Source organism: Manis pentadactyla, chromosome 1 (assembly GCF_030020395.1).
Source record: "Manis pentadactyla isolate mManPen7 chromosome 1, mManPen7.hap1, whole genome shotgun sequence".
Classification (NCBI taxonomy): domain Eukaryota; kingdom Metazoa; phylum Chordata; class Mammalia; order Pholidota; family Manidae; genus Manis; species Manis pentadactyla.
In genome coordinates, this window is record NC_080019.1 from 194,646,906 (window position 1) to 194,666,223 (window position 19,318).

The 19,318-nt window shown below is 43.8% G+C and overlaps 1 protein-coding gene across 10 annotated transcripts in view; it reads left to right on the plus strand.

The window, feature by feature from the left end:
* PKNOX1 (PBX/knotted 1 homeobox 1) overlaps positions 1-19,318 on the plus strand; it is a 67,641-nt gene that overhangs the window by 31,676 nt on the left and 16,647 nt on the right. The window contains exons 1-9 of one of the 10 annotated variants that reach the window (XM_057505007.1): positions 209-681; positions 2,110-2,178; positions 3,064-3,279; positions 3,896-4,003; positions 7,728-7,855; positions 9,954-10,125; positions 12,378-12,548; positions 17,082-17,181; positions 18,025-18,122. In XM_057505007.1, the coding sequence (XP_057360990.1) occupies positions 3,953-4,003; positions 7,728-7,855; positions 9,954-10,125; positions 12,378-12,548; positions 17,082-17,181; positions 18,025-18,122 (720 nt within the window). In that variant the 5' untranslated portion in view covers positions 209-681; positions 2,110-2,178; positions 3,064-3,279; positions 3,896-3,952. Of the gene's footprint in view, positions 1-208; positions 682-2,109; positions 2,179-3,063; positions 3,280-3,895; positions 4,004-4,452; positions 4,697-5,475; positions 5,718-7,727; positions 7,856-9,953; positions 10,126-12,377; positions 12,549-17,081; positions 17,182-18,024; positions 18,123-19,318 lie in introns of those variants that run through there. The other 9 variants (XM_036911974.2, XM_036911971.2, XM_036911972.2 and 6 more) reach the window with 9 other exon arrangements.

Consider the following 19,318-nt stretch of genomic DNA (forward strand, 5'->3'; position numbering starts at 1 on the left):
TCCCAGAGGGTTCCATCAAAGTTAACAGAGGAAGCTCGTGGCTTGTCAGGGAGGGACCTTGTCCACAGAAGGGAGAGTCATCTTTTTCTTTGGCTGTCTTTTGAATGACAGTTTCATAGAATATTTCTTTTCTGTCAGACTTTCTGACATCTGATGGAGAGAAGCCTCCATCTCTCGTTGTACAGCTCTGAGTCTCCTGGTGACCCTGAGCTCCCCATCGTTTCCTGGGGAGCCTCCCACCGTGGTTGCCTCCTGTGAGGTGGGGCTCATGCCTCCTTGCTGCCTTCGTGTGGGGCTACCTGACAGGCATGTGTGGAAGACGCCCCCAAACAGATGTACTTTTCCTTGCTCAGGCCCTTCCCCGCTGTCCCCACCATGGTCCCTGAGAGAACATGCCTTTCACCACTGATGGATTGATTGGTGAAGAGACTAAGGACTTAGGTCACCCTGAAAAGCCTCTCCTGCTCTCCAGTGACTGTTGGATGGGCACTGGGAGCCAGGACTGCCCTGCTTTCTGCAGGCAGGGGTTGGCCCAGACACAGTGCTGGCCTCTGGAGCCTTCATTGCAGCAGCCACAAAAATAACTGATAGAAATTCGAAATGGCCAGAGTGCAACAAGCTGCGGGTGTCGGAGCAAGCAACGCTGGTGTGAATCATGTGTCCAGAATGCAGATGTCGAAGGTGAGCCGCAGGCAAGCTTAGGAGCCTTTCCCGTACACACATGCCTTCCTGTTGTGATCAGAGACTATGCTGGTTGTTGGGGATGCAGCAGGACGGGGCTCCCGGCCCTTAGGAACACACAGTGGAAACAAACCATCGAGATGCCTCAGGGATGAGGATGGGGTGCACATGAGGAGAGGCACACACCTGGGTGGGGGCGAGCCCCTGAAAGACTGAGGAAGGTTGTGTGGGTGATGTTGTGCATTCAGGGCTGGCTGTGCACCCAGAGGCCAGAGTTTGGGTAGAACTGCCATCTGGGGAGTACCAGGCTGGGCGGAACACAACCCCCCTGACATGGTGACATGACTTGGAGTGGGGAAGGCTGGCAGGGAGCTTGTCTGCAAGGTGGTTTGAGCAGATTTGCATTTTCAAAAGGTGGAGAATGGAGGGTGGGAGGTAAGACTGGAGGCTCCCATGAGCTCCCATGTGATCGAGGCGTGGGCTACAGTGCCAGGATGAAGGCAGCTTGGGGTGCACAGGGAGGGTGGTTTGATCAAGGCCAAGACCATTAGGGGGTGATTGGTGCTCAAGATAGGGGTGACAGGGCAGAGAGGGCAGCTCTGTGATGACTGCACGAGGTCACTTCCTAGCAGTGGGGTTTCTGAGCCCTCCCTTCTCTCCGGTCCCGCTCCCCACTGCACAGATGCCCTGCAGGTCATGGCGACCACATGCCCCCCTGCAGTAATGTGGCTGACTCCCTCCTGGGCCCACCTCCTCTGCAGCATCTGTGGCCCCACTTTCTCTCCTCTTGTCCCGCTGGCTACTGTTCCTCGTGCTGTGCAGGTCCTCCAGACCTCCTGACCCCAACTCTCTGTGGCCCACCTCCTCTGTCTTGCTGGGTGGCCTCTCCCACTCTTGTGGTTTTGCCTGCTGTCTGGGTGTCCTGGGCTGCTGTAACAAAGTCCCACTACCCGGGTGGATGAAAGAGCAGAAACATGTTCTCTTGTAGTTCTGGCCACCAGAACCTGAAGTCCTGGTGTTGGCTGGGCCATGTACCCTCCAAAGGCTCCATGGGAGGTCCTTCCTGGTCTCCATGTGACCTTCCCCTCTGGGTGTCTCCAGCCCAGCCCCCTCCCCATCTTAAAAGACACCAGTCGTTATATTGAGGGCCTCCCGTAAGTCCAGGATAATCTCAACTCAAGATCCTTCACACAATCACAGGTATAAAGACCCTATTTCTGAATAAGGTACCATTTTCAGGGCCTGGGAGTTGGAACTTGGGCCTGTCTTGGGGACCCAGATGCTAACCTTCTCTGCACACACTAACCTTAGCTGGATGATTACTGAGTTTGTATTTCTGGCCTGCAGTCCTTTGTTCAGAATTTCCTTTGGACATCTGAGAAGCAATCTCAAACCTAAAATGCCCTGACTTGTGCTTTCTCCTCGCAGGCCACAAGACCTGCTCCTCACCATCTGCCCTGTTTTGGGACATGTGGCTCTGCTCTGCCTGTTGCTCAGGTGGGAACCCTGTCCCCCTCCAACCATGCTCCCACACCCCACCCAGGCTACCTGCATATCCCTGTGCCCCGGCTTCCCACTTCCACGTGGCCCCTGCCCGCCTTCTTGTGCTCCCTGGTCACGCAGTCCTTCCCACAGTCTGAGGGCCCACCTGAGCCTCCACTCATGGCATCCTTGGGCTCAGACCTTCCTGTGGCTTCCTGTTCCCCCGAGAGCACTCAGGTCTTCACTGTGACCCCCGAGAGTCTGTGGGACCTGGTTGTGTCTCCTGCTCACTTCCCTTCCCTCTGTCCCCCATTCAGCCACTGCTGTCCCTAAGATACACGGCCCTGCCGGTCCACCTGCCTCAGGATGTCACAGGCGGCTCCCCCTTCTTGTCAGGCACCTTCACTGGTCTCCCCCCATCTCTCTGTCCCTGCCCGGTTCCCTCACTCTTCACCTGTGTGCATGGTGACTGGTTGTGTCTGTCCCCCACCTGTGTACATGGTGACCAGTTTTTATCTGTTCCCCTTGGAGCCCATGCTCTGCCAGTGCTGGACAGCACTTGAGACGTAATGAGCATTTGCTGAGGGACGGAAGGGAACCTCCTTTGCTCTGCGGCTTTTCACAAGGTCATTGTTACCCCACCCCTTATGCCAGCTCCTTGGGCAGGCAAGAGGCCCTTGTCCCTGGTAATGGCCTGGAACATTGCTATTGAGGGTGGGTCCCATCTCTGCCTCTGGCCAGCTCTGTGGCCTTGGCCCGGTTACTTGGATTTCTCTTGTAGAATGTTGCCACAGGAGAGTCGCCCTGCCCCAGGTCTCAGAAGCCACTGCTGCTGCTAAGGGGTCTGGTGCCTCCCTCTACCTGGGCCAGGCCAACTGCCCTCTCCTCCCCACTCCACAGGCTTGGACTGGCTTCTTCTGCTGGGCACGGTGCTGAGAGCATCATGACCCCTGATGACCTTTGGTGGTCCTGCTGATGCAGAACAAGTGGAACCACTGTCCTTGACCTCTTGACCTTCTCAGTGTAGTCCCAGGAGGTCCAATGCTGAGCCACACAGGGACATTGCACTTCAGTTCTGCACCATATGCTTGAGTGGACCCACCTGGCCTTGTGTGGGTCTGTGTGTTACTTACAGAAGCTCACTAGCTGGGGCATGACTTCATCTGTCCTGTCTCAGAGGCAGCCTCCCTGCTGGCAGAGGCCTTAGGTCCAGTGCTGTGCACCTCCTCAGAGTCCTGCCCCCACAGCACAGGCAGAGCTACCCTGTCACTCTCCCTGCCCTGGGTCTCCTCGTGTGCCACCTGGCTTCCCTCTTGTTCACGATCTTGTTGGACCCAGGACAACAGGGCCTTGCCTGTATGCTTGCTGCTGTGCCCCAGGCCCAGGACAGCATGGTGTGTGTGTGTGTGTGTGTGTGTGTGTGTGTGTGTGTGTGTGTGTGTGTGTGTGTGTGTGTGTGTGTGTGTACATTTACTGGATATATGTTAGGTGAGTACATGAATAAATGCAGATGGCTGGAAACGTGTTCTCAGTCAGGGTCTGGTGCAGGTACCAGTGCCTGGTCCCCACGGAAGGGGTGATGCTGGGCAGGGTTTGGCTTACAGTGGTGTGAGGGTGGGCTCTCTCTCCATGCCAAAATACGTAATTAAAACAGTGGCACAGGTGCTGTGGGGTAAGGGGCCGAAAATGCTCTGCGGTTACTGATGATGCTTTTCTGCTTTTGTTTCCCCAGACACCATTTGCTTTTGACTCAAGATGATTTGATGTTTTATGATAAAAGTCATTAACCATGATGGCTACACAGACACTGAGCATAGACAGCTATCAAGATGGCCAGCAAGTGAGAGCTTGAGCTTTGTTCTGCACTCTAATGCCAGGCCTCACCCCGGCACTAGAACCAGACGGCGCTTTGTGTATTTACAGGCCAATTTCCGTGTGGTTTCATTTGAAGTGTACTGTGCATATATTATACATTTGTGCTCAGAAAGATGAGCTATAGAATTATTGAGTGATTTCCTTTTTGATGCCAAGATTACCAGTAATTTTGACTCCCTAGTCATAGTTTCTTGAGAATTTACCTTTTAATGTCAGTGTTAGTAAGTTGCCTTTAAAGAAAAGCTGGATGTTGTTGATAAAATCACATATTCCCATGTCAACCAGCTGCCATTCTGAGTGGGAACCCTGTGGCTTCGCATCCTCAGGTAGGAGTGGTGAGCAGTCCCGATGATGTGTGTGGCACACTTGCTGTGCTGTCTACAACTTTTGCCTGCCATGCTCCATCATTAAGCCTAGACAGCTCTCGTGATATAATGTGGTGGCTTCCTGACTGCCCTTCCACTGTCCGTGAGCCTGGGTTTCCTTGAAGCCACAGTCAAAGCCTGGACGCCTTGTGTTCTATGCCCTGAACAACTGGGGAGAAGGGGGTGCAGGAGAAGCTTGGCTGAGGCCCGTGCATCGTCTCTCAGGGCCCTGAGGGCCAGGTGCTCTGAGTCTCCCCTTCAGTCCAGAGCCCTGGAGCTCACTTCCATTGAAGGTACACAATTCTGCCTTTGCTTCCTGCCGGCCCCAGTCAGGAGCCCCAATTAGTGCCCACTGCCTCTCTTCTCTCCCTAGAAAGGCTGTAGTGAGTCTACCACCCATGTGAGGCCACAGCCATGGGTAAAGTTCCTGTGGGCAGATAGGCCCGAGTCAGCCCCCTCCCCACTCCCTGCTTGATGGTCAGTTTTGTACCATTCTTGGTTGGTTCCTGTTACAGAGATCTTGTTTGTTTTTGCTGGCATTTAAAAAATTTCCAAGTGTATTTTGCTTCTAGAGAAATTGAAGTAGGGAATTGTTCTGGCTGTTCTCTTCACCTGGAAGGCCTTTGATATTTAAGTGATTTTTTTTTTTTTCCAAAATACAAATCTAATGATGTGTCTCCTCCACTGCTGAGCCCTGCCCTGAGGGCCCTGCATTGCCCCTGCAGCCCCTCTCTGCACTCACATCTGCTGGCTGGCATCTCTGCTCTGTGTCTCTGGGGCTAGCTCTTCCTTCCCCTTTTTCCTCCTGTCCTGCAGGGCTCTGCTTAAATCACCCTTTCCTGCAGGACTGCCTCTCCTGTCCCCGTTACCACTGCAGCCTGCCTCCTACCCATTTGCTGCCTGCCTCCCATACTCCTCTCATCTTTGTTCTCCTGACATGTTCTGATATTGTGTCTGTCTCTCCTCTGTCCTGATGAAACCATGGGGAAGGAATTCAGTTGGAAGATGTAGGGAAGTCAGAGTGAAAACAAAATCAAGAAGGCAAAGTAAATGTTATTTCACTCTGTACAGAGTAACAGCAGGCCTGCCTAAAGTTAAACAAGTGGGCTTCTAAAAAACATGGTCGTACAGCTGCATTCCTGTCTGGGTCACCCAGGTGGCAGGAATTTGCCAGCCCAGATCAGAGCTCTCAGTAGCCCCTCCCTACTTACCTAGGTAGAACAGAGACAGTGAAGACTTGTGCTCAAAGTCTGAAAAATAGAATGAAATAGCACAGTGACAAAGACACCCCTGGAAGAGGGCAGAGACAATGCAGTAAGTTGAGCAGTGAGGCTTTTTAAGGCAAGTACACACTTGAAGAAAGGGGGTGAGGGCAACCTCAGAGAGGAGGTGCCCTTTGGGGTTTGGGGTTTCTATAGGGCCTTTTGGGGAGGGGTCAGCATAAGGCATGATGCATACAGGTGATTCATAATTCTCTTGAAGTTTGTCTTAAGTGTAGGGTTATTTAGGTGACAGTGTTGATGCGGATCCTGACATTCTTTATCCACACAGTTTCATTTAAACTTGGGAGGTCTGTCTCCTGTCCTAGTTACAAAGTTATTTAATTGATAAGGGGCTGGAAGAAGAGGAAGAACAGCCTATAGATTAAGTGAAAGAATAAACCGGGCCTTTTTTGCAGGCTAAGTAGATTTTACAATGGCATGACCCTTGTCCCATTTCATTGCTCTACCTCATGGGGTAGGGCAGAGAAGTCCTTGATTGACAGTCTTTGGCCATAGACATGTGATCTAATTGGTACAGTGAAGACATGGGCTGCACTCTGTTTTTCTTAATCTGGGGAGTTGTTTTTCATCTGGGGAATATCCAGACATCCCAAGTTACCCCTGGCCTTTCAAATTTAAACTAATTAACTCCATGAGTCCTTTCTGACTCTGGTTTTATTGGGTTAACTCTTTGAGTCCCTTTTAGTGGGTTTTACTGGCTTTATTGTCTCTCCACCCCGCTCATGTCTGTCTTTCTGCCTAGCAAAGCTGTGTGTCCAGTGCAGTGCTGAGCAGAGGGGAGAAAGTGCCTTATAGCTAAGCATTTTCCCATGTTATGGAAAATTCTTTGATAACATGTTAAGCATTTACTATTCTGTAGTATAGGTACACCAAATTTACTTAGCCATTCCTCTGAGGTGAACATTTAGGTTTCTATTTTTTGACAATCATTAAAAAAGAAACCTGAAATAAATCTTTTCAGACTAAATTTATAATACTGTCAGATTTCCCTCCAGAAAGATTGTGTTTGATTGGGCTTTAGTTATTGGCTTTAGTGGGTTTTATTTTGTTGTTGTTAGAGAAAAACAGTTTCCCAAACCCAGTGTACCATCTAAAGGCAGCATAATGAAAGTGTCCTTGCGCACTCTGGACTGTCCGAGACCCAGAAACAGGGCCGGAGCCTGGACCTGCAGGACTGCTCCCTGGCCTGCAGCCCTGGGGTGGGTTTCAGGGTGGAAGACAGGCTCTCCCTCGGCCCCCTCCCCTACCCCATCCCCAGACCCTAAAAGGCGCTTCCCTGAGGGGCAGAGGCAGCAGCCAGTGGGCAGCCTGTCAGTCTGCTGTTGCAGCATCACAAGTTTGCTGTAGCAATTTGGTGTTTTTTTTTTTTTTTGTGGGGGGGGGGGAACTGAATTCTTTAAGGATTTAAGTACTTTTACCTAAGTTACAAACAAAATAGCTAGTTTAAAGTAATTTAAATAACAATATCTTTAAGGCTTCCTCTCACGTTTAATACTATTTCTTTAAACACAGCTGGTCTTTGCTTTCTGAATACAGTGACCTTAAAATGTTTATAACTTATGTACTTCTGAAGTTTAAGGGTATATAGGAGAGAATTTCAGTCCTGTCACCATATGGAGCATATTGGGTTTGAGTTGTTTTTGTGACACTAAAAGAAGAGCTTTGAGTATTTGTTTATCTTTCTCTTATTGTAATGTTTTTTAGTGTGAGGATACATATCAGGAAGACACAGACGAGTAGGACTGCATATTACTAATTCCCTTCAGCAGTATATAGTCATTATGATTTTGAAAATCATAAGCATATCACAGGTATTGGCCGTCTCTGGATTTAAGTGGTTTGGAAATTTGACCTTTGTTTTAACCATTTTAAAAACATTAAATTCTAGGGAGTTTTTTTGGTAGTGTTCTTTACATATTATTGCCAGTCATATAACTGTCTGGCAATATACTGTTCCCATTGCTTTCCTGTTTGAGAATTGAATACTTAGTAGCACTTTGTTTTGTGTTTAGTGACAAAAATTATCCTCTTACTTTCACAGATGCAAGTAGTAACAGAGTTAAAAACAGAGCAAGACCCCATCTGCTCTGACCCTGATGTGGAAGGAGTGAGCCCTCCCCCTGTGGGGTCCCAGACACCGATGGATGTGGACAAGCAGGCCATTTATAGGTAGTGATGAGACGTGAAGTGTGTGGGTTTCATGAGGAATAATGGGAGTAGAAAATCTTGCTCAATGGAAAGCTAGAGCTGTTATCTAGGAAGAGGAGTAAGGGTGATGTAACAAGGGGGGTGAAATTTTCCTTAAATTAAGATATTATTTCTACTGCCTTTTAAAAGTTTTGGTATATAAATCTACCGTTACTCATTCTTTTGCAAAAATAAATCTTGAGGCTCAGATGGTTTTACTGGAGAATTCCACCAAAAATATGTAGAATTAAAAATTGCAAGTCTACACAATCTCTTCCAGAAAACCAGAAGAGGAATGCTTCCCAACCTGTTTATGAATTGAGCAACAGTGATACTAAGGTCAGCAAAGACAGCACACAAAAAAGAAAAGTACAGACAGTATGTCTCATGCAGTTAGATGTAAAAGTCATTAATAAAATATTAAACCAAGTCCAGGAACATACAAAAAGAGGAAAATATAGTGACCAAGTGGAGTTGATCCCAGGAATGCAAGACTTGTTCACTCTTCAAAGATCAACAAATGAGATCTACAATGTGATCATATAAAGTATGCAGAAAGGCATTTCACAAAAGTCAACAGCCAATTGTGGTTAAAAACGGTCAGTAAAGTGTTAATAAGCAGGACCTTCTTAACTTGATGAAGGGCAACTACAAAACCTAGAACTCACATCATCTATAATGAGAGACTGTTTTCCCCCAAGACGAAGGAAAAGCCAGGACTCCCACTCTGACTCCTGTTCAGCACTGTAATGGAAGTCCTAGCTCATGCATTAAGGCAAGACAAAGAAAGAAAAGGCATACTGGGTTAGAATGAAAGAAATAAAATTGACTCAAGTAAAATGACATGGTTGTCTGTGTAGAAAATCTCAAAGAGCCTACCAAAATACTTCCAAAGTGAGTTTAATGAGTTCACAGGTTATACCAGGGCAACATGCAGAAATCAGTCTTATTTCCACACCAGTAATATATAGTTGGAAACTGAAATTAAAAGGACAGTGTCATTTACAGAGCTCCAAAACCATTTAAGTATGAATCTAACAAAGCATGTACAAAACCTTTGTGCTAAAAACTATAAAACACTGATGCAAGCAATCAAAGAAAACCTAAATAAATGTAGGACATACCATGTTCATGGATTAAAGACTCAACATAGTAAACATGTCATTTGTTGTAAAATTGATCTGTAGGTTAATGCAATTGCAATTACAGTCTTAGGATATTTTTGTACAGATAGACATGTTAATTCTAAATTTTACATGGAGATCAAAAGAACTAGATCAGGTAAAACACTTTTGTAAAAGAATACAGTTGGAGGAATCTGTCTACTTTATTTTAAGATTTACTATCGTGTCACAGTAATTGAGATTGATAGTGGTGAAAAGGTAGACATATAGATCAATGTCACGATGGAGAGTCCAGAAGGAGGTCTATACAACTACAATTTGATCTTTGACAAAGGTGCACAAAAAAAGTTTAGTAGAGAAAAAGTATACTTTCCAGCAAATGGTGTTAGAACAATTGGACATCTGTATGTAGAAGAAGATCCTCAATCTATTCTCACATTTTATATAAATGTACTAAAAACAGTATAGATCTAAATGCAAATCTTAAAACTGTAAAACTAGTCTGTCCCTACAATGGTATATTATTTGATGCTGAAAAGCAATGAAGTACTGATATATGTTACAACACTGATGAGCCTTTGAAAGAAGCCTGTCACTAACAGTCTTATTGTATAACTCCACTTAAATGAACTCTCTAGGACTGGCAAAGTTGTAGAGACAGAAAGTAAATCAGTGGTGGCCTGGGGCTGGAGTTTGGGGGAAAATGGAGAGTGATAGTTAATGGCTACAGGTTTCTTTTGGGGATAATGAAAATGTTCTAAAATTGACCATGGTGATGGTTGCACCACTCTGTGAATATACTAAAAACCATTGGGTTATAGATGTTAAATGGGTTAATTGAATAGTATGTGAATTAATACATCTCAACAAAACTGTTATATAAAATAATACTTACATACATACTAAAACATTCTCATGAAAATGTAGAACATACATTTTAAAATTTTTCCCCCCAGGCATCCACTATTTCCATTATTAGCTTTGTTATTTGAAAAATGTGAACAGTCTACACAGGGCTCAGAAGGTACAACTTCTGCCAGTTTTGATGTGGATATTGAAAATTTTGTAAGGAAGCAAGAGAAGGAAGGAAAACCCTTCTTTTGTGAAGATCCAGAAACTGACAATTTAGTAAGTAAAATACATGTTTTTTTTAATTTTTCATTTCTTCCAAATTTAAAATCTGTTCAATTAATTTTAAACTTCTGATCAGAATTCTAGATGGTTTGTCATTCTGCTAAAGGGGAGGATTGTATGATTCATGAAATAACTTTTCTTATGTGATGAATGTCCCAGGTCTTGGCCTCCAGTGTTACCCTTTCCTCTTATAATCAAAAAAGATGATTTGAACCTGTGTCCTCCATAGACTGGGGATTCAGTTCTCTCCTAATTAATGTTTGCAAAGGCTCCTCAGGGTTTGTGTGCTCACCTGCCTTTCTTCTCAGGCAGCATGTCTGTTTCCAGCTTCTGTTCTTATCTTTTCCCTGATCATGGACAGGTGACCTTGTTCTCCAAGACCACTCTGTCTGGGGCTGGCACTGGTCTGTGGTGGCTGACAAAGCTCTGTGATGACTTGGCGAGGCTCACGAACCCAGAGCAGGGACAGGCTTGACAAAAGTCCAGTGCTCCAAGATTCAGCGTTCTCTGCTTCCTGAGGGAAATGGAGAATTCTTTGCTGGTCCCTGCTGCACCCAGAAGGAGCAGTGCCTTCTAGGACTGGTGGGCATTGGCAGTCTGTGTCCGGATTTCCTGTACAGCCTGTCAGCTCCCAGACCAAAATCTCAGTCTGAGCTCTTACCAGCAGAAAAGGGTCTTTTTTGTAAGGAAGCAAGAGAAGGAGGGAAATAAATTTCCTAAATATTTTTCCTAAATAAATTGCCCAGGACTTCGCTGTGATTTTATTTTATTTTGTTTTAATTTTATTATTCTATTCTATTTTATTTTATTTTTAAATTTATTTTATTATTTTATATTTAATTAATTAATTTATTTTTAACTTTATTTTTCTTTATTTTATTTTTTATTTCAGTATCATTAATCTATAATTACGTGAGGAACATTTTACTAGGCTCCCCCTTCACCAAGTCACCCCACATACCCCATTACAGTCACTGTCCATCAGCGTAAGATGCTGTAGAATCACTACTTGTCTTCTCTGTGTTGCACAGCCCTCCCCGTACCCCCACCCCACATTATGTGTGCTAATCGTAATGCCCCTTTTCCCCCCTTATCCCTCCCTTCCCACCCATCCTCCCCAGTCCCTTTCCCTTTGGTAACTGTTAGTCCATTCTTGGGTTCTGTGAGTCTGCTGCCGTTTTGTTCCTTCAGTTTTTGCTTTGTTTTTGTGCTCCACAGATGAGTGAAATCATTTGATATTTGTCTTTTTCCACCCTTTGTTGTGATTAAAAAAAAAATTTCCCATTACATATTCAACCCTTACAGCCTAATAGATTTTTATAGGCGAGTTGTCTGTTTCTGAGTCTGTTTCCTCAGCTTTGAAATGAGACTAACAGTGCCTGCTTTTGGGGATGAGGACCAGAAGCTCTCTCTGCCTTTGGATCTCTGTCATATAGTCACTGGCAAGTGGAGAGCAGGTGTAGCCAGAGTGGCCCCAGGCTGGCATGGCCCCCAGCTCTCCTGACTGGTGTTTAGCACGGGGCCTCACTGAGCTTGATGCTCAGTGGACTGATTAATCAGTGGGCTCATTTCACCCACTCCTCTGGGGAAGGAGCTGAGTTTTGGGTTGTGGATCCACATGCAAATGGTGCTTATGGTAGCAGTTTTACTGTTAGTTTAGTACTACTGTGGGACAAATTACTCCAAAATCTACTGACTTAATACTAAACTGAAACTTTCAGAAAAATCGTTAAGATAAAGTCTTTCAGCTCTAGGGCTAATGAAGGCTAAGCAAAGAGTTCTTAGACTGTACATCACCTCCATGATCTGTAAAAGGCAGAACTGGTAAGTTGAACTTTATCAGAATTAAAGCCACTTATCAGGTGGGTGTAGATTCATCTCCATTTATAGATGAAGGAACTAGAGCAGAGCAAGTGTGAGTGATGGGCCCCACATGTGGCGAGTCGGTGCTGGTGCTAGTTAGAGGCTCTGCTGTCCTCCGCTCCCATGACCCACTGGGGTGGACGCTGGACTGTCTTCCCTGAAAATACCAAACTACAGGTCAGTGGCCCTGGAATGATGTGTTGTTTTGTTTTGCATAATTTCTGATGTTATTCCCCTTCTGTTATTGACAGTACAGATGGCCATGGCTATGCAGTTCAGGCTAATAATTAAGAATGGTTATGTGGTGATAATTACAACTTATTTACCAACTTAATAATGCTGTCTTCCTCTTGTTTGAAAGTCTTCATTTTCTCTGCTTCTAGATGGTAAAAGCAATCCAGGTTCTGCGTATTCATCTTCTTGAACTGGAAAAGGTTAATGAACTCTGCAAAGATTTCTGCAGTCGATACATTGCTTGTCTAAAAACGAAAATGAACAGTGAAACTCTCCTGAGTGGAGAACCCGGAAGCCCATACTCCCCTGCCCAGTCCCAGGTATTTATGTTGGGTCCCACTCTACTTCCCAGTTACTGTGATGTCTAAAAAGGTGAAATGTGCAGATTTCTGAGACCACCAGCCCCTTCAGAATTGCAGGGCTTTTCTACTCAAAGGGTCTTCCAGATCTCTGAGCCTGGCCTGGACTGCAGATGAATTCTCTCAGGCTGGAGAGAATCCACTGGGCTTCATGCAGTGAATCTAATGAGGCCTCGAGATCTGTGTTCTAGACCCTGGACTCCATATTTCTGGGGGATGGAGTACCATTCATTTCTTTCTTTTTTAAAATGCATTATTTACTTATTAAGTAATTTTTACAAATTGTGGTTAAAGTATACATATCCTAAAATTTTACCATCTTACATTTTTAAGTGTACAGTTCAGTAGCAGTAAGCACGTTCCATTGTTGTACAACCATCCCCACCATCCATCTCCAGAACATTCTCTTCCCAAACTGAAACGTTGTACCCATTAAACACTAACTTCTCATTCTCCCTTCCCCAGCACCTGGACCCACCACCTATTTCTGTCTCAGTGAATGTGACTAGCTACCTTATGGAAGGGGAATCAAGCTGTGTTTGTCCCTTTGTATTTGGCTTATTTCACTCAGCATAATGGCCTCAAGGTTGATCCAAGTTGAAGCACCATTATAATCTCTAGCCATTCTTATGGTGTGCAAGGATATTTCCCTGATGGCTAATGATACCGACCATCCTTTCACGCATTTATTTGCCATCTGTAGATCCTCTTTGGTGGAATGTCTGTTCATATCTTTTGCCCATTTTCTAGTTGGATTTCTTTTTTCACTACTGGCTTTTGAGAGTATTCTAGATATTACTCCTCAATTAGGTATATGGTTTTCAAATTTTTCTCCAAGTCAGTAGCTTATCTTTTCATTCTCTTAACAGGGTCTTTCACAGAGCAAACATTTAAAATTTTGGTAGACTCCCATCTATTAATTTTTCCTTTTGTGAGTTATACTTTTGGTGTCAAGTATAAGAATTCTGCCTAGCCTGAAATCCCAAAGATTTTCTCATATTTTTTTTTCTGAAAGTTTTAATATTTTTCACTTAAATCCATGAGTTTTGAGTTAACTTTTGTACAAAGTGTGAGGGCTTAGGCTGAAGTTCATTTTTTTGCCTCTGGATGTCCATTTACTATAGCACTCTTTATTGAAAAGGCTGTCCTTCCTCCATTGAATTGCATTTGAACCATTGTCAAAAGTCAGTTGGGCATGTTTGTAGGGTCTGTTTCTGTATTCTCTGTTCTGTTTCATTGATCTCTGTGTCTATACCATGTAGTCTTGATTCCTGTAGCTATATTTAAATCTCAAAATTGGGAAATGTTCCTTCCAGTTTATTCTTTTTCAAAATTATTTTATCTCTTCTAGTTCATTTGCCTTTCCATATACATTTTAGAATAATCTTGTCTATAAATTGTTGCTGAGATTTTGATAGGAATTGCATTAAACCTGTACATCACTTTGGGGACAATTCACATCTTTATTATGTTGACTGTTGTAGTCCACAAACATGGTGTCTCCCCATTTATTTATGGTTCCGTGATTTCTTTCATCAGTGTTTCATAGTTGTAGATATATAAGTCCTACACTCATGCTTTTAGAGTATTTTAAAGTATTATATTTTTTTGAGCAATTGTAAATGGTATTATATTTTCTACCTTTAGTGTTCATGTTAGTATGTAAAAACACAGTTGATTTTTTAAGTTACAGTACCATTGATACACAATCTTATGAAGGTTTCACATGAACAAAATTGTGGATTCAGCATTCACCCATATTATCAAGTCCTCACCCCACATTGCAGTCACTGTCTATCACTGTGGTAAGATGCTGTAGAGTCATTACTTGTCGTTTCTGTGCTGTATGAAATACATTTGATTTTTTAAAATTTTGATATCATTAATCTACAGTTACATGAGCAACAATATGGTTACTAGACTCCCCATCATCAAGTCCCCACCACATACCCCATTACAGTCACTGTCCATCAGCATAGTAAGATGCTATAGAATCACTACTTGTCTTCTCTGCTTTGTACAGCCCTCCCTGTGCGCCCCCCTACATTATGTCTGCTAATCATAATGCCCCTTTTCCCCCCTTGTCCCTCCCTTCCCACCCCTCCTCCCCAGTCCCTTTCCCTTTGGTAACTGTTAGTCCATTCTTGGGTTTAAAACACAGTTGATTTTTGTATATGTATCTCGTGTCCTGTGATCTTGCTGAACTCACTTATGAGTTCTAGGAGGTCCTTTTCATAGATTCCTTAGGATTTTCTATTTATTCTGTTTCCTCCACTATGATCTGTATGTTTTTTTTTTCCTTTTCTTACCTTATTGCATTGGCTAGAATGGCCAGTATTATCTTGAATAGGATTGGTGAGATCAGACATCTTTGCCTAGTTCCCAATCTTTGATTTAGGGGAAAGCATTCAGACTTTCACTATTAATTATAATTTATTGGTAGGCTTTTTCTTTTTTCTTCATGTCTTTTTTTAATTAGAGTATCATTTATATATAATCTCATGATGGTTTCACATAACACTGTGGTTTCAACATTCACCAGTATTATCAAGTCCTCACCCCCTCTGTTGCGGTCACTATCAGCATAGTAAGATGCTATAGGGTCATTACCTGTCTTCTCCGGGCTGTACTGCCTTTCCTGTGACCTACCTGTATTGTAATTGCAAATTATAGTGCCCCTTAATCCTCTTCTCCCTCCCCACCCACCATCCTATTGGTAAGTTTTTTCTAGATGCTCTTTATCAAGTTGAGGAAATTTCTCTCGATTTCTATTTTTTCTGAGAGTTTTTATTATATTGAATTTTGTCAAAGGCTTTACCTACATGGACTAATATTATGTGATTTTTCTTCTTTTGCCTATTAATATGTAAGTTACATTACTTGATTTTCCAAGTATTGAACAAGCCTTGCATTCCTGGAGTAAACTCCATTTGGTCATGACACAATTTTTTATATATAGATACATGAATTCTGTTTGCTAATATTTTATTAGCATTTTTAAACATAGAAGGATATTGGCCTGTAGTCACCTTTTTGGTATAGTCTTTGTCAAGGTTTGGAATCAGGATATAATATAAGTTGGAGAGATATAATATAGGTATAATATAAGTTGGAGAGGATATAATTATAAATTGGAGAGAATTCCCTCTTCTATTTTCTGGAAGAGATTATGTAGCATTGGTTCTTCTTTAAATATTTGATAGAATTCTCCAGTGATACTCCCTGGATCTGGAGAATCTATTTTAGAAGTTTTTAAATTATGAATTCAGTTTCCTGAATAATAGGGCTTATCAGATTATTTGCTTCATGTTGGGTTTTGTCTAAGATGTCAAATGTGTGCATGTTGAGTGTTAACAGCACTCATTTTTCATCTTTTGATCTGCAGGGTCTGTAGTGATCTCCCCTATTTCATTGTTGATATTGGTAATTTGTCTTCTTTTTTCTATCAGTCTTAATAGAGGTTTGTCATTATATTGATCTTTTCAATACAAAAAAATCCCAGCTCTATTTTCATTGATTTTTCTCTTTTGCTTTTCTGTTTTCAATTTCATTGGTTTCTGCATTGATTTTATTATTTCTTTCCTCCTATTTGCTTTGGTTTCATTTTGTTCCTCTTTTTCTAGATCTTGGATTACTAATTTGGATCACTTAGCTTTTATTCTGACCAAGTCTATATTATGTACCTACCAAGGCTGAATACATTCAGGTTGGTGGTAGTCCACAGAGTAATTGTCTTTGGATGATATCCATTTATGCTATGTAACTGCTAAAATATCTGGATGCCTGCTGTGTGCCAGACCCTGAGCTAGAGCCCAGGTCTGGGGATCCCTTCCCTTGCAGCCACCAGTCCAGCCGTCACAGTAAATGCATAAGTTAGCTCATTTGGATCCAGTTTCAGATGAGTGAATCTCCAACATGGTATTCACAGACATTTGCACGGAGCTTGCTACAGGGCAGGCCCAGGCGCAGCACTCCACAAACGGGAACACTGGGGGTCTTGAATGTGCTCTGTCCTGTGATAAGGGTGGGTACAGAGTTGTGGGAGAACCAGGGGTGACTCCCCCGGCACCACTCAGAATCCTCTGACCCTGGGGTACAATCCTTTGAATATGCTCGTCCTGCCAAGGAGGCTTTGGTTCTTGGAGAACCCAAGAGTTGAGCCAAATAGAATGGGAAAGGTGTATGATGAGATTAGGTACTTTGGTCTTCCTAGTCATACCTCCTAGGCTTTAAGGTATGTGTAATGTGGTGACAAAATGGAAGATAATCTTCTGGAAGCCAAATTGAAACTAGTATCCCAGTATTGATCATCATATTTAATACTGAGTCAGTTTTACATTTCTTGGTTTGCAGATATAATGAGTGCTGATCATCTGATTGTGCTCTTTGCCTCAAGCATTGTTGTTAGTGACACAATTTTGTTATTTGTTTGAAGTTTTAAACATGGGTTTTCTGTTTCCTAACAACCGCTCACTGTGTGTTTCTGACTGACAGCAAATTCAAAGTGCGATCACAGGTACCCTCAGCCCTCAAGGCATCATGGTGCCCGCTTCTGCGCTGCAACAGGGGAATGTAACCATGGCAACGGTGGCAGGTATAAAAACTCTTTATAATAGAATGAAGAGGTACATAAATATAATTTTTAATTAACGCCAGTTCTCTATATAGGAGTGCCAAAATCTAGAGCTTTTTGAATACCTGTTTCTTGTTAATTCTTAGTAACAAATATTTTATGCAAATTGTTTCCCTACTAAAAAATATTGAGAAGATAGCTTTTATATAGCAGTTGAAAACATATAGCAAAGACAAATTGTAATTTTCAGATAACAGCATGTTTACTTGTGCTCCCTGCAGCATCTGGAAAATCTTAACTTGTGTCACTAATTGACAGTGAGCAGATAAAAACGCAGTCGTAGTGTTAGTATTAACTTGTATAACAAAACCATTACAGGAAGGGGACAGATTCTAGAGCTCCCTGGTGCATCTAGAACATTGCAAATATAAAACCATCATGAAAATGGGATGCGGCATAATAGCACAAAGGGAGACCTCCACAGGAAGATGAAGGCATATTTGATTTAAAAACCAGCTGTAATAAAAATATTTGTTATTTATGACTTTGGTAAAATCTTTTAACGTATGCTAATTGTGGGGGAAAGTAGAAACAGAGGCAAGCAAAGGGAAGGGAACTACAGAACCTGCCCAAGCAGGCCAAGTCCTGAGCAGCCTTTGTAAGGGACACGTATGCGCTGCTTGTCCGGTGGGTTCTTAAAATAATTTATAGTGAGAAGTCAGCTAGCAAAGTATAGCTGAGCATTTGAAGTGACTTAAAAAGCTCATCAAGCTAGAGATTTTATTCCTTCCATAAGTATACTAAGAAGCATGTTTTCAATGTTGAAACTTAAAAGTAATTTAATTTCTCTGCTTCCTTTCTGAGGTGGCACAGTTTATCAGCCTGTCACCGTCGTTACTCCCCAGGGCCAAGTGGTGACGCAGGCGTTGTCTCCTGGAACGATCAGGATCCAGAACTCCCAGGTGTGTGTGCCATTCCTTTAGAAGGGCTTTGGGGGGCATGTTGCACAGCTGTGAGTGCACAGGTAGAACTAGGCTGGAGTGCTCCCTCTGCTGGAGATCATTTGTCTCAGCCTCACTTTCCTGTGGAATCCCCAGTCTCAGTGTTAGTGTTTTGTTTCCTTGTCACCCTTCCTCTCCCTCATGGTGACAAAATTGCAGAGTTCAGAAGAGAAGAGGAGGCAGGGGGAGTCATTCACTATCCCTTAAGCAATCCTGTGGGCCATGCTAATGCTGGGTTGTATAGCCGTCTCCACCTTGGGAGACTTGAGGCTGTGTAGATGCCCTCTTGCTGGGGCCTGTGGAGATTCACAGCAGAACCACCAAGCTGGTGTTCCAGGCCATGCTGAGGCCCCCGATACCTCCTGCGGCAGTGTTAGGCTGGCTGGGTCCTGTCTGCTCTTGCTGCTGTGCACCTGCTGTGCCTGGCATGGGTGTCCAGGCCCTTGGTTAACATCCTCCCACACCCTGATAAGAAGCCTGAAAGAGGTGTACCCCTTCCCCTCTCCACGCTGCCCAGTGGGGGCTCTGTTCTAAGGAGGCTGCTCTCCTCCCCTTGGCCCACCACCTCCTGGGGAACACAGCTCCCAAAGCACAGGAGGCAGCCTCATGGCCAGCATGCTCTGACATGCTGTGACCTTGGGATATCTTGCCCTCTCTGTGCCTGTATGGTAAAATGAGACTGGACTGGATGGTCTGCCAGACCCCTAAAAATTCTGGAGATACATACACACATGTATACCACACACAAATACACTGTACACACATACATGTATAAAGACGCTTATGCACACACATACGCTTTTTTTTTTACATTTAGCTAGGTTTAAATCGGAAAATGTTCCTGTTACCAGTTCTTACTTAAAGAACATTGATTCATTCTTTATGTTAGTTCTGTCTTTGGCCTGCACAGATATTTTCTACATCCTTATTAACAACTTTGAGGCCCAGCCTTGGGGATGTCAGTGTTTTCTTCCTAAATCAGATAGCAGATTTGAGAGGGCTGGGCCGGCACAGACCAGCAACCCTCTCCAGGTATTGCTGTGTTTGACTTCATGGACAAAGTCAAGCTGGCAGGGCCAGAGGTTTGGGGCCCCTCAGAGGTCATCTGGGCACATGTGGGACTTCCCAGGACGTGAAGTGACTTCCCAAGCTCAGCA